This window comes from Eulemur rufifrons, chromosome 5 (genome assembly GCF_041146395.1).
Source record: "Eulemur rufifrons isolate Redbay chromosome 5, OSU_ERuf_1, whole genome shotgun sequence".
Taxonomy (NCBI): Eukaryota; Metazoa; Chordata; class Mammalia; order Primates; family Lemuridae; genus Eulemur; species Eulemur rufifrons.
This window is the reverse complement of record NC_090987.1, coordinates 55,190,111-55,203,060: the sequence shown is the minus strand read 5'-3', so window position 1 is coordinate 55,203,060 and position 12,950 is coordinate 55,190,111. Positions and strand designations below refer to the sequence as shown.

Sequence of the window (12,950 nt, the reverse complement as noted above, 5' to 3'; positions counted from 1 at the left end):
ATATTTTGGCACAATGTGTTAAAGTCTTATAGCATTTAGTCATATTAGAGTTTAGTAGTGGAAGATGTATGAGGTTTTATTACTAGGAGCATAGGCCTTTTAGTGATTTTTAGTGACATCGTGACTATTTTATAAGGGGTTAACTTATGTTTTTTACTGGAAATAGATTTGATTGTCATTAATTTATAATATCTTTGACCAATGCAATTCAGCAGATTTAGTTTTGTCTAATGTTATTGTGTGTGTGATACCTGTTTTGTAACCTGTCTAGTGAAATAAGTATTTATTATTAGAGTTTTTAGAAATATCCGATGAGAGAAACATTTTTAAATAACCTTTTAGTTATTGTTATAGTATTAGTCCTCTTATATGGAAAAGCTTTTATATAATCATGTATTGAAAATGACAGTTAGGCTGGGCGCTGTGGGTCACACCTGTGATCCTAGCACTCTGGGAGGCTGAGGCGGGAGGATGCTTGAAGTCAGAAGTTTGAGGTTGCTGTGAGCTAAGACATTCTAGCCCAGGTGACAGAGAAAGACCCTGTCTCAAAAATAAATAAATAAATAAATAATTTTGGTAATCTGGACTACTAACATCACACTAATACATATATATTTTTAATTTGGATTTTTTTTATGAGGACTCATGGAATGTAGAGTTTTTCATAATGGAAGCTTTAAGGACTCAGGAAGGACCAGGTAGCTGTCTAGGCTCTTGATAAATTCACACTTAATTTTGGATTTTTTTTTAATATTAACTTTGTTTTCTAAATTTAGGCACATAGCCCTGCTTATTAGATGGTTATCACGGGTATTTTGACTTGGACCATGAGGTTAATTTAAATTGCATATTTAAACAATTTTAATATTGGCTGATTTAGCATGAAAATTTGGCATTTTTTTGGTATTTAATTAATTTTTTTTTGTTTGGTTTAGTAATTTTATAAACCAGTAAGTGTCTTCATTAGAATTGTGGGAATTTTTATTTAGTCTAAATGATATGATTTTAAAGTTATTAGAAATCTGTATTTATAAATGTTTGTCAGGGTCTTTTTTATTCTTTTTATGAACCTCTTTAGAGACATAACACTCTGGGATATTTTTTGCTTGTAAAGAGCTTTCAGAGAATGTATTAGAATTTAAATAATTAACTGAAATGATTTAAAATAGTCAAAGACACAATTGACAAGGAAATTGGGTTATTTTTGTGGCTTATAATAATTATGACAATAGCATATATTAAGACATATTAGAATTGTAGGAATCTCATATAATTTTGGAATATATATCAATAACATTTATAAAAGTATAAAATTTGAAGAAAGCTAAACATTAGTTTTTATTTGACAATGTTTTTTATGTAATTTAACATGTTAAATAAGCCTGTTTGTTATCTCTCTTTTGGATATTGTAGGGGCCCTCTGTAGCATCTGAAAGTTAGTGTGAGGTCAGAAAAAAGACTTAATATTCAATTCGAAATTTGATTGTAGGAAGACTGTCATATATATCAAAAGTTTAAAACACTTAACCAAAATAGGATTATCAGTCATTTTAAAATAATAATTTATTTAGCCAAAATGATAATTAAAAGGTTTTAAAAAGTAAAAATACTTATTTTTTGATAGAGAGGAGACTAGGTTTTTTTAAATAATTAACGGACCTGAGAGACAGCACGAGACAGAATTTGTCTTTTTTTTGTAGTTTACGCAAAAAGTGAACAGTCATATACAAAACTTAGTTTTGAAAAAAATTTTAAAAATAAAAAATTTAAAAGTGAAAAAAATATTTTATTGTCTCTTATTAATATTACATGAAATTTTTTTAAAACAAACAGCTAAATTTTATTATCAGTATTAAAGTTAATTTTAATAAAATTTTGTAAATAAATTTATCCAATCTCAGTTTTTGACCATCACATAAGATTTTTATAAGCCTTTTATAATTTTTATGTTTTTAAATTTTTTATATTTTATTTTATTTTTTCTTTGAAACAATCTTTTTTTTTTTTTTTTTTTTTTGAGACAAAGTCTCACTCTGTTGCCCAGGCTAGAGTGAGTGCCGTGGCATCAGCCTAGCTCACAGCAACCTCAAACTCCTGAGCTCAAGCGATCCTCCTGCCTCAGCCTCCTGAGTAGCTGGGACTCCAGGCATGCACCACCATGCCCGGCTAATTTTTTCTATATATATTTTTAGCTGTCCATATAATTTCTTTCTATTTTTAGTAGAGACGGGGTCTCGCTCTTGCTCAGGCTGGTCTCAAACTCCTGAGCTCAAACGATCCGCCCACCTCGGCCTCCCAGAGTGCTAGGATTACAGGCGTGAGCCACCGCGCCTGGCCTGAAACAATCTTTTAAGTAACTTTTAAAGTAGACAAAATTATTTCTTTAACAAACACATTTTTATGTCTTTAAAACTTTTTTATCAAAACTATCTTTTTTGTTTATATACTCTGTATATAGAATTTTTTCATATTTAGTAGTTTTAATTATAATATTAATTATTAATAACTAATTTTTAATGAAAACCCTAGGATATAATTTTGAACTGTTATATATTAGTATTTATAGATGAAAACTATTTTATAATTTTTGTTTTAATTTTTTAAAATATTATATATAAAAAGTATTTTATAATTTTTAGAAAGATTTTTAGATTTTTATTTATTAATAGATTTAAATATAGTTTTTATGTCATGTAAAAATAAGATGTCAAAGCAAATAAGCTTAAACCTATGGTTAATAGCTAATGTTTTAGTATTTTAACTGATTATTTAATTTAATATAACATGACTTTAAGATTTAAAATTTTTTTTTTTTTTTTTTTTTTTTGAGACAGAGTCTCACTCTGTTGCCCGGGCTAGAGTGCCGTGGCATCAGCCTAGCTCACAGCAACCTCAAATTCCTGGGCTCAAGCAATCCTCCTGCCTCAGCCTCCCGAGTAGCTGGGACTACAGGCATGTGCCACCGTGCCTGGCTAATTTTTTCTATATATATTTTTAGTTGTCCAGTTAATTTCTTTCTATTTTTAGTAGAGACGGGGGTCTCGCTCTTGCTCAGGCTGGTCTCCATCTCCTGACATGGAGCGATCCACCCGCCTCGGCCTCCCAGAGTGCTGGGATTACAGGCGTGAGCCACCGCGCCTGGCCAAGATTTTAAATTATTGAAAAGAAATTTGTAACTGTGGTGCTGGTACCATCTTTAATGTCTTTCCTAGTCGTCCTGGATCGCAGCTAGCCACATGGCACCCCAGGACTGTTATAAAAGTCAGGGCCCGTCTGCCTCTTGAATTTATATACCAGGTGTACAGCTCAGGACAGATGAGACAGCTGTGTAGACAATGTCTTAGGGATTGAACCCCTCCCAGAATAGCCAGGAAGCAAAGCTGGGCCGGGGAAGTAGGGCCCATATTGAGCTTGACTTTGTCTTACAGTTGGCGGTCTAGATGCTGAGACTATGTCCCCAGGCCTCACCATGGCCACATGTTTAGACCCCAAAATCCAGAGGTTCAAAACCAAAAACAGCTCACAAATTAAGCAAGTATTAAAAATGTTATAGAAGCAGTTTTATGACCTCAAAACATGTAGCAGAGGCAGCATAAACCTGTCTCGCCCAGCAGACTCAGGCAAAAATGTCTGAATTATACTTAACAGACAAATTTGAAGTCATTTTTATTTTATTTTATTAACAATTTTTAAAATGTAGTTTTACTTATTGAATATTATCCCATATATATAGCACATAGAGACATACAGATACACACAGACAGAAGCAGATCTTATAGTTTTTATAAAGGATTTTTATTTGTTGGCTTTTAAATCATTTTTTAATTTATGCCATTCATCTTTTAATTATCTGTTTTATTGTCCTAAGCAATTATTACTTAGGCAATCCTAATTTTTTTAAAAGGATAACTCTAGGTGAAATAAGGTAGAAAATTTATATTTTAAAAGCACAGAGCTGAGACTTTAGTCCTAAATATTGTGTCATCATTTGCCCAAATTAAGGAAAAAGGTGTTGGTAAAAATCTAGTTAAGACAAAATGACTAGGAAAAGCACCTTAAACAAAGGTAAGGCTTAATATGTAAATTTAAAATAACGGCAAGAGTTTTTAGTGTATAGAGGTAAACACCCTTATAAATGGAGCTTTTTGTAGATGTAAATTTTTTTATCAAAGGGTTTTAGAATAGTCGATTAAATGTCATATAGGTGTATTTTGGAGAGCAGTGTAGTTTAATAGGTGGTCTTTTAACTTAGCTATTGCTTTTTAGTTCAAATTATTGTGTTTAGGGTGGAGCCCATTAGGGAATAGGGCAAAGAAAGCATTTTCTTATGTCTGGACTCAGCATTATAGATCTGAAAAAAAGATCTGAGGGCTTTCTTTTTATAAACACTTTAGCCAGGATAGTTGTTTTTTTTTTTGTTGTGGTTTTTTTGGGGGTTTTTTTGTTTTTTTTTTTTTGTTTTTTTTGGCTTTTGGGACAGAATAGCAATTAAGCCAAAAGGTTAGTAGATTTAATTTTTTATTAATTAATCACTTATGCTTTTTATGTATCTTTTATAGAGTCTTTTAAAAGAGAGAATAAAAATATTGAAATATTTTTAGAAGCTTCTATAAATTAATGGGCATCCCTGAGCTGGGCGTGGTGGCTCACACCTGTCCTTTGGTAGGACACGGCAGAAGGATTGCTTGAGTCAAGGAGTTTGAGACCAGCTGGGTCAACATATCAAGACCCTGACTCTACAAGAAATTAAAAAATTAGCTGGGCGTGGTAGCATCTAGTGCTTGTAGTCCTAGCTACTCAGGAGGCTGAAGCAGGAGGATCTCTTGAGTCCAGGGGTTCAAGGCTGTAGTAAGCTATGATCACACCACTGCACTCTAGGTTGGGCAACAGAGAGAAACCCTGTCTGTAAAAAATATATAAGGCCGGGGGAGGTAGCTCACTCCTGTAATCCTAGCACTATGGGAGGCCAAGGCCAGAGGATCGCTCAAGGTCAGGAGTTTGAGGCCAGCCTGAGCAAGAGCAAGACCCTGTCTCTACTAAAAAATAGAAAGAAATTAACCGGACAACTAAAAATATATAGAAAAAATCAGCTGGGCATGGTGGCACATACCTGTAGTCTCAGCTACTCAGGAGGCTGAGGCAGGAGGATTGCTTGAGCCCTGGAGTTTGAGGTTGCTGTGAGCTAGGCTGACACCACGGCACTCTAGCCCAGGCAACAGACTGAGACTCTGTCTCAAAAAAAAAAATTAAAATTAAAATTAAAAAATTTTTTAAATTTTAAAAAAATAAAAAGCATCCCTGGATGAGACTAATTCGGGGGCCCTCATTTTTAAATGCACTTTTTAAATTACAGTGTTGTTTATTTGGAATGTTTTACTGTAATTTTAAATTATCTTTGTAAGATTTTGTTATTTTTGTGTTTGCTATTCTGAGACCTAGTATTTATGCACATATAGAGATGTAGCCAGAAGGTAGAGTGCTCAGTTTGTTTAGAAATTAGGAATCTCACTTTTACCTGGAGTTTTTGCTTTGGCTCTCAGATACCATTGATCAACTTAGCCAATGATTTTTCTCTACCTAAGCACACAGGAAAAAGAAACAAAGAGGGTAGAACACAAAAATCCCTGCAAATTTTTAAAAACTGAATTTTGCATGCCCTGCAGTCTTGCCATTTATTCCACTTTCTGCCTAACCCAGTCAGACATCTGAGGCTTCTAACTGATCCAGGACAATTACTGGCTCCAGTCCTGGACCCAGTCCAGTTTTTGTTAGACTTCTGAACCCAGTTCAGATCAAAACTTGTCTCAAACTCAGATGGCTCCAAACACAAATCCCTGGAGCTTCGGACTCCAAGAGAGAACGTACTCATGACCCCCAGTTGCTGTGAAGAACAGTGGGCAAAATGCTTGCTCACTCGGTGCTCCTTGGGGTCACTGGGAGCTCGACTTCAGGTCTCACTTCTGAAACCATCTGTCAAAAGAAAAACCTTAGACAAATAAAATTTAACAGAGTTTAATTGAGCAAAGGACAATTTGCAAGTCAGGCAGCTCCCGAGCTAGAATCAGTTTAGAAAGACTGTACTACCACAGGGTCAGAGAGGATTTATGGACAGAAAAAGGAAAATGACGTACAGAAAACAGAAGTAGGACGCAGAAACAGCTGGGTTGGTTATCGTTTGGCATTTGCCTTATTTGAACACGGTGGAAACTGGGCTGCCTTCGAGTGGCCAAAACTCAGTGATTGGTCAAGAGCAGGTTACAGTCTGTTTACATATCCAGTTAGGTTACAGTTCACTCGTATGGAGAAACCTTTAGGTCAAACTGTAAATGTGTAAGGAGGCTGCTTTAGGCTAAACTTCACAGGCCCCAAGGTGCAGCAGTATTTACTACTCTGGGAGTAGTAAGTGGGTATCTTACTACTTACTACGGAGCAGTGAGTAGTAAGTGGGGCTGACGGGTAGGAGACGGGGTGACATGCTGGTTAGGGGCCAGCCCGGAGGGAGGCAGCCAGGGCTGGGTGAACAAACATTCCCTTTGGGGCTGGGTAGAGGATGGAAGTCATGGAGGAGGACCCCCTGAGACCACCTCACTCTGTACAGCCGAGGACCTGTGGCTGAGCCCCCTGACCATGGAAGACCTTGTCTGCTACAGCTTCCAGGTGGCCCGAGGGATGGAGTTCCTGGCCTCCCGCAAGGTGAGCCCCCCTGGCAGGCCCTCCAGGGGGGAGAAGGGCACACCCCATCAGCATGCCTCCGCGTGCTCCGTCCTAAGTTCAGCCCTCTCCACGAGCCCTCTCTGTAAGAAGCCCCGAGGGATGCACAGGACTCTTTCTCCAAAAGAGCGGGGCTCAGGCAGGGCACCCCCGCCCTGGAGCTTCAGGTGTGGGTCACTCGAGGCCTGTCCTGACACCCCCTCGGCCCCCTGCCCCTGTGCTCCCAGTGCATACACAGAGACCTGGCTGCTCGTAACATCTTGCTGTCCGAAAGCGACGTGGTGAAGATCTGCGACTTCGGCCTAGCCCGAGACATCTACAAAGACCCTGACTACGTCCGCAAGGGCAGTGTGAGTGCAGGCCACCAAGGGGCGGGGCCATGGGGCCGAGTCGTGGAGCCGTGGGACTGCGGACCTCCCGTCCAGGAGGGGGCGTGCTGGCGCAGGGTGCCGCGGACTCCTCGGTCTGCCAGGCCACTGCCCAGCCTCTGGGGGCTCACTGGCCCTGAGCCCCGCCAAGGTCTGAGGGCCTGAGCCTACAGGGGACCGTGGTGACCCGCCCGTGGAGGCAACCAGGGATAGGGGCGTGGAGACCGGAGTTGACGGCCAGGGCCCACAGTGCTGTGGTCCACGTGAAGGCCCTGGCTTGCCGCGCCCGCCCTTCGGGGCCTGGGTGTGCGGAGGCGTCACGTGGTGTCTGCCTGCAGAAGGGCGCCCGTTGCGGCCGTGTCAGGGCCGGCTTGGGAGGCGGCGTGCAGCTCGTTGGTGGAGCTCAGAAGCGGCGAGCGGGTGCCTAGTGAGCAGGCAGCGGGAGGGGTGACCAGGATGGGTCCCGGGCGTGGCCGCGGGGTGGAGGCCAGTGTCCCGCTTGCATCTGCCGGAGGCCCAGAAAGCTGCCATGGCGGGACGGGGCTGCTGGGATGGAGGCAGAGGCCAGCCAGGAAGGGTGGGGCCGCGAGAGGGAAGAGAGATGGCGGGGAGGATGCAGCAAGAGCCACGGGAGGGGTGAGGAGTGACCCCCAGGCTCCTAGAGTGGGGACAAAGGAAATGGATAGAGTGCGTTTATCAGGGGAGGTGAGGAGGGCGTGCAGGAACGCCATTTCCTCGGGGCCTGTGGTGGAGGAGGGGGTGCGAGCACCCCTCACCCACCCCTGGGAAAGCTCAGGGGAAGAGAGGGGCCTGGCCAGACGCAGGAGAACGGCAGCGGGAAGAAGCCTTGGATCCAGGCAGAAGGGACTTGTTGGGGGGTGCCTGAGCGTCTGGCCTCAGCCCTGTCTCCCCACCAACCGCGGGACACGCCTCCCTCCATCGCCCTCAGGCCCGGCTGCCCCTGAAGTGGATGGCACCTGAGAGCATCTTTGACAAGGTGTACACCACGCAGAGCGACGTGTGGTCCTTTGGGGTGCTGCTCTGGGAGATCTTCTCCCTGGGTGAGTGTAGGGGTGTCCGGCCCGGGGGTCGCCCACCTCCCGGCTACAGGATAGGTCTTTCTGGTGCGAGAGACTGGGCACCTGGAGGTGGGCACCAGCTGGTTCTGAGGCAAGTAGTTCGTGGGCCACCAAGAGCCCCCCGCCTCTCCTCGGCCTGGCCCAGCCTTCAAGAGGACTTTGCCCCCCACGTGGGCCACCCCTCACCGCAGGCACCGCTCCTGGAGGGTGCGAGCTCGAGCCCATGCCAGGTCCAGCCTGTTCGTGTGGCACCCCCCGGCTGGCCCCAGGCCCCAGAGGGAGCCCGGTGTGCTGACTCAGCTGACACACCTACTTATGCGAGTCCCACATGGGAACTCGGGGCCCCACAGTGAACATGGTGAAGTCCCACAGCAGGGTAGGGGAGGCCATGAGCAAAAGGAAAAGTTAAAACATCACCAAATGGAAACAGTGCTTCATGCTATTACCAAAACTAAAAGAGCAAGAAGACCCTAGGAGGCCCGGCGGCCCGTGTGAGGGTGCAGGGCCCAGGGAGGGAGGAGAGCACCCAGGCCCAGGGGCGTCCAGGCCCACAGCCTCCTGTGTTGGAGGTGGCCAGGGTGCAGGCAGGCAGTGTCAGGGCAGGAGAGGCAGGAGAGGCTTTGTGGAAACCGGTTCTGTATGGCTCCCCCACCTCGAGGATCCCGGTGACTGTGATTTCCTAACTGTCCCAAATGTGTGGATGCTCAAGGCACTCCACACGCAGGCGGCATCATCCTCTCTTAACCTCATAAAGAACTAGCGCTGGGAAGGCAGTGACTTGCCCAGGCCCCCAGGTCTAGCACAGCATGGGGAGCCACCATCTCCACCTGCCAAGGGGAACATAGGGAAGGGACCGGACAGGGATGATTTCGGGGGCTGGGCTGCTGTCCACCCACCCTACCCCCTTCCTGCCATCAGGGGCCTCCCCCTACCCTGGGGTGCAGATCAATGAGGAGTTCTGCCAGCGGCTGAAAGACGGCACCCGGATGAGGGCCCCGGAGCTGGCCACTCCTGCCATGTGAGTCTCCCCTACCCTGCAGGTGTTGGGGGTGGGGAATGGGCCATGGAGATGGGCATCTGAGATGATCAGGGGGCCCTGGGGAGGCCAGAGCTAGCAGGACAGGCCTGGCCACCACCCTCGAGACACACAGATAGTCACGCGGCATAACTGACAGGCACCAGGCGGGGAGGCCAGGCACTCTGGGAACACCCGACGGGAGGAGCCAGAGTCAGGGTGATCAGGGACTGAGCTGACACTGAAGGAGCGAGAGGCAGCTAGAAAGGGGGGGGGGGCCCTAGCAGGAGGACAGAGCAGGGGTGAGGGCCCCAGGGAAGGCTGGGGGCCCGGGGGCAGGGCGGGAGTCCTCGGACCACAGTCGGCAGCCTGCTTTCCCCCAGACGCCGCCTCATGCTAAGCTGCTGGTCTGGAGACCCCAAGGCAAGGCCTGCGTTTTCAGAGCTGGTGGAGATCCTGGGGGACCTGCTCCAGGCCGGGGACCCGCAGGTGAGCCCCCTCTCTGCCCTTCTGCTGCAGCCTGGGCCCCTGGCCCCGGCTGCCCCTCTCGGCCCCGCTAAACTCTGCCTACCTCTGAGCTGCCTGGCAAGGGTGGTGCATGCCCAGGCAAGACACAGGCATCTTCCTCTTGAGCACACACCCACTAGTGCCTGCTCTGAACGCCATTTGGATGGTCAGAGCCTGCCCCTGTCTGCGGAGAGCCCCAGGCTGGTTCTTGGGGGCATCATGGAGCTGCGTCCCTACACCTGGTGCCTGCCCTGCCCCTGCCCCACCCCCGAGCGCATGGGCCCTTCAAGTGCGTGTCCTGGCATCTCTCCTCCCCACATGGTGCTCCTCAAGGGTGGGGACCCAGCTCATGGCAGGCACCCTGTGCCCGGGGACCTGGAGGGAAGGACCGGGGAGCGGCCTGCTTCCCAGGACTCAGGGGCTGGGATGGGCACTTTGGGTCCGGATCCACCCAAAGAAAAAGGTGGCAAGTGCCCGGCCTGGTTTCTGGGACTGCAGGCGCAGCCAGGGGTGGGTGTGAGGCTGCTCGGCTGAGTCGCGGCCCACCCCGCCTGCCTCTTCCACAAGTGGGGCACCGGGAGGGCTGCAGGGAGCTGAGCAAGGCTGGCACTGCGAGCCTTCTGCAGCCTTGCCCTCGCCTGCCTCGAGAGCCGAAGCCACAGGCTCTGGCACCAGCTGTTCGGTCCTCCGAGCACACGTGTGCTGGTGCAGCCCCAGGACCCCATGTCAGGGCTCGGGAGCCAGGCGGTGCTGAGGAAGGGGTAGGGGCCCCAGGGCAGCACCTCCCCATCTCTGGCCCTGGCTGCCTCTCCTGTTCCCACCAGGAGGAGGAGGAGGACCACAGGGCCCTGCGCAGCTCTCAGAGCTCCGAGGAGGGCAGCTTCCTGCAGGCGTCCACCACTGCCCTGCACATCACCAAGACCGATGCCGAGGACAGCCCGCCGAGCCTACACCGCCACAGCCTGGCCGCCAGGTCAGCCACCCGCCCAAGTCCAAAAATGAGGCAGGGGCAAGGGCTGTGGACAGGGTGTATTTCATCCTGCTGAGTCATCGAGGAAAAGCAGATTGTAGCGACTTGAGAGACAAGTGTTCACCAACCCAGAGAGCAGGGGTCTTAAATGACAGCGCAGGGGCCGTGGTGCTCTGGGAAGCTTCCTCCACTGAGCGGCCCTCCAGGGTCTATCCGCTGTGCTACCGTCTGCTCTCCTCAGTCCTCTCTGCCCACCGGCATCCTCCTTGCCATGCAGTCCTGTCCCCGGAAGCCCCCAGCCCAATGTCAATGGCACACCTCACAGGGAGAAAATCAGAGTGGGCTGGGTTTGGGCCAGAAACTCCTCCCGGGATCTAATCACCGATCCATCTCGGGGTGAGTCTGTAGGGCCACTGGCAGGGCCCCCGGGGCCAGGGAAGGCCACTCACTCCCCACGCTCCGGGAACTTGGCCTGACTTCCCAGAGTTCTAGGTCAGGGGCCTCTTGCCCCTGGCAGCTTACCCCCCAGGAAGGTTGTGCTGTCCACACTCCCACCAGCGCTACTCAGACCCAAGTCCTGAGAGTCCTGCCCTGTCTGCCCCAGCGTGGGGCAGGGCCAGGCCCTGGGGACAAGAATAGTCAGCTGGATCTTGCCAGGCTCCTTCCACCAACCACCCAACACTCACACACACGTGTGCACACATGGGCAGGCCAGTTGGCTTGCACACCAGGCCTGCGCCCTAGCGTGAGGTGAAGGCCACGTGGGTGCTGCCCAGCTCCACACTGCATGGGGCCGGGCCGTGTGCCCCTCTCCCTGCAGAGCACAGCAGTGGACTCGGGGGACACGAGGCCAGGGTGGGGCAGGGCATGCCCACGGCCCCTCCACGGGGGCTGCGTGGGGGCCGTCTGAGGCAGGGCAGGGGAGGAGCCCCGGGCAGCACCCAGACCCAGGCCCCAGGATGGAGGCCCTTGGCAGGAGGCGAGGGGGCAGCTTTTGGGAGAGTTTCTAGGGTGCGTGTCTTTAGCACTTTCTGATTTCTCCCCACAGATATTATAATTGTGTGTCCTTTCCCGGGTGCCTGGCCAGAGGGACTCAGAGCCAGGGTCCCTCCAGGATGAAGACGTTTGAAGAGTTCCCCATGACCCCGACGGCCTACAAAGCCTCTGTGGTATGGGAAGGGTGAGGCCTCAGATCAGGGCCGGGGCGACCTCAGGGAGTCAGTGTCAGGAACTCCTGAGGCAAGTAACAGAAACAAATGCAGACATTTTTTAACAGAAAAGATTGTCCCTTGAAAATGTCATGGCGCGTGTCATGGCACAGTTGAGTCTTGCCCTCGTGTGACGCTGCAGTCCCCCAGCTGTCCCTTCCCGGCATCCTTGTGACTCCCACTTAGGCCTCCCCACCACAGCAGTGCAGAGACCCCAGTGGGAAAACAGATCCCTCTCTGGGTGGGTCTGTTGGTCGGGATGGGCAGGGCTCCTGGGCCCGCCCAGGAGGCTGGTTTGTGGGACACAGTGGGGGCCCTCACCAGACCCCCAGGACCTAGGCTCGTGCCTGCAGGGCCAGATGGAGCCCTTGGGCTGCAGCTCCCACACCAAGCCACGGTCGAACGGTAGCAAGGCCCACTAAACCCAGATGTATCTCCTTGGTGACTGCTGGTTCGTCCTGGCTGGGGGCGGTTGCCCTGTGGGAGGGTCTTGTGGGGGCTGCAGCCGTGGCTTGTTCTCTGCACTCAGGACAACCAGACGGACAGTGGGATGGTGCTGGCCTCGGAGGAGTTTGAACAGATAGCGAGCAGGCAAAGACAAGCCGGCGGGTTCAGGTAAGGGCTTCCGGAGCCTCTTCCCTGCAGGTATTGGCATTGCCCTCCCCAGGAGGGGCTAGAGCAGTGGCCCAGCGAGGCAGGCTGGGGCTGGGTGTGCCTCACTCTTCCCAACACCTTTCATGGCCCCTTGGTACCTTTCTGCGTGTTCAAGGCAAGCTGCCCTGAGACCCAAGGCCTTTGCGTCCCCAGAGGAGCCCCTGCCATCACCACGCTGGCCCGACACCCCTTCATCTGGCAGATGCTCAGATGCTGGGCTTTGTGAAATCGTGTGTGACACACGCCTCCGCCAGCCAGGGGGAGGCCGCCCTCATCCCCAAACCCCAGCACTTCGCCCAGTGGTCACACAGGCCAGGCACGCACTGTAACCTGAGCTGGCTGGTGTCGGATTTTGATACCAGAGAAGTACCCACGTACGCCTGTACGGAGGGGACCGGGATCGACAATGGCCTCCATCTGCCCAGCAAGATATCCCCG

The 12,950-nt window shown here is 49.6% G+C and overlaps 1 protein-coding gene across 5 annotated transcripts in view; it reads left to right on the top strand.

Annotated features, from left to right (window-relative positions):
• FLT4 (fms related receptor tyrosine kinase 4) overlaps positions 1–12,950 on the top strand; it is a 47,720-nt gene that overhangs the window by 30,022 nt on the left and 4,748 nt on the right. For 3 of the 5 annotated variants that reach the window (XM_069468606.1, XM_069468605.1, XM_069468609.1), the window contains 8 exons: positions 6,599–6,693; positions 6,939–7,061; positions 8,029–8,140; positions 9,077–9,176; positions 9,557–9,662; positions 10,505–10,653; positions 11,699–11,819; positions 12,388–12,473. In XM_069468606.1, the coding sequence (XP_069324707.1) occupies positions 6,599–6,693; positions 6,939–7,061; positions 8,029–8,140; positions 9,077–9,176; positions 9,557–9,662; positions 10,505–10,653; positions 11,699–11,819; positions 12,388–12,473 (892 nt within the window). Of the gene's footprint in view, positions 1–6,598; positions 6,694–6,938; positions 7,062–8,028; positions 8,141–9,076; positions 9,177–9,556; positions 9,663–10,504; positions 10,654–11,698; positions 11,831–12,387; positions 12,474–12,950 lie in introns of all 5 variants that reach the window. The other 2 variants (XM_069468607.1, XM_069468608.1) reach the window with 2 other exon arrangements.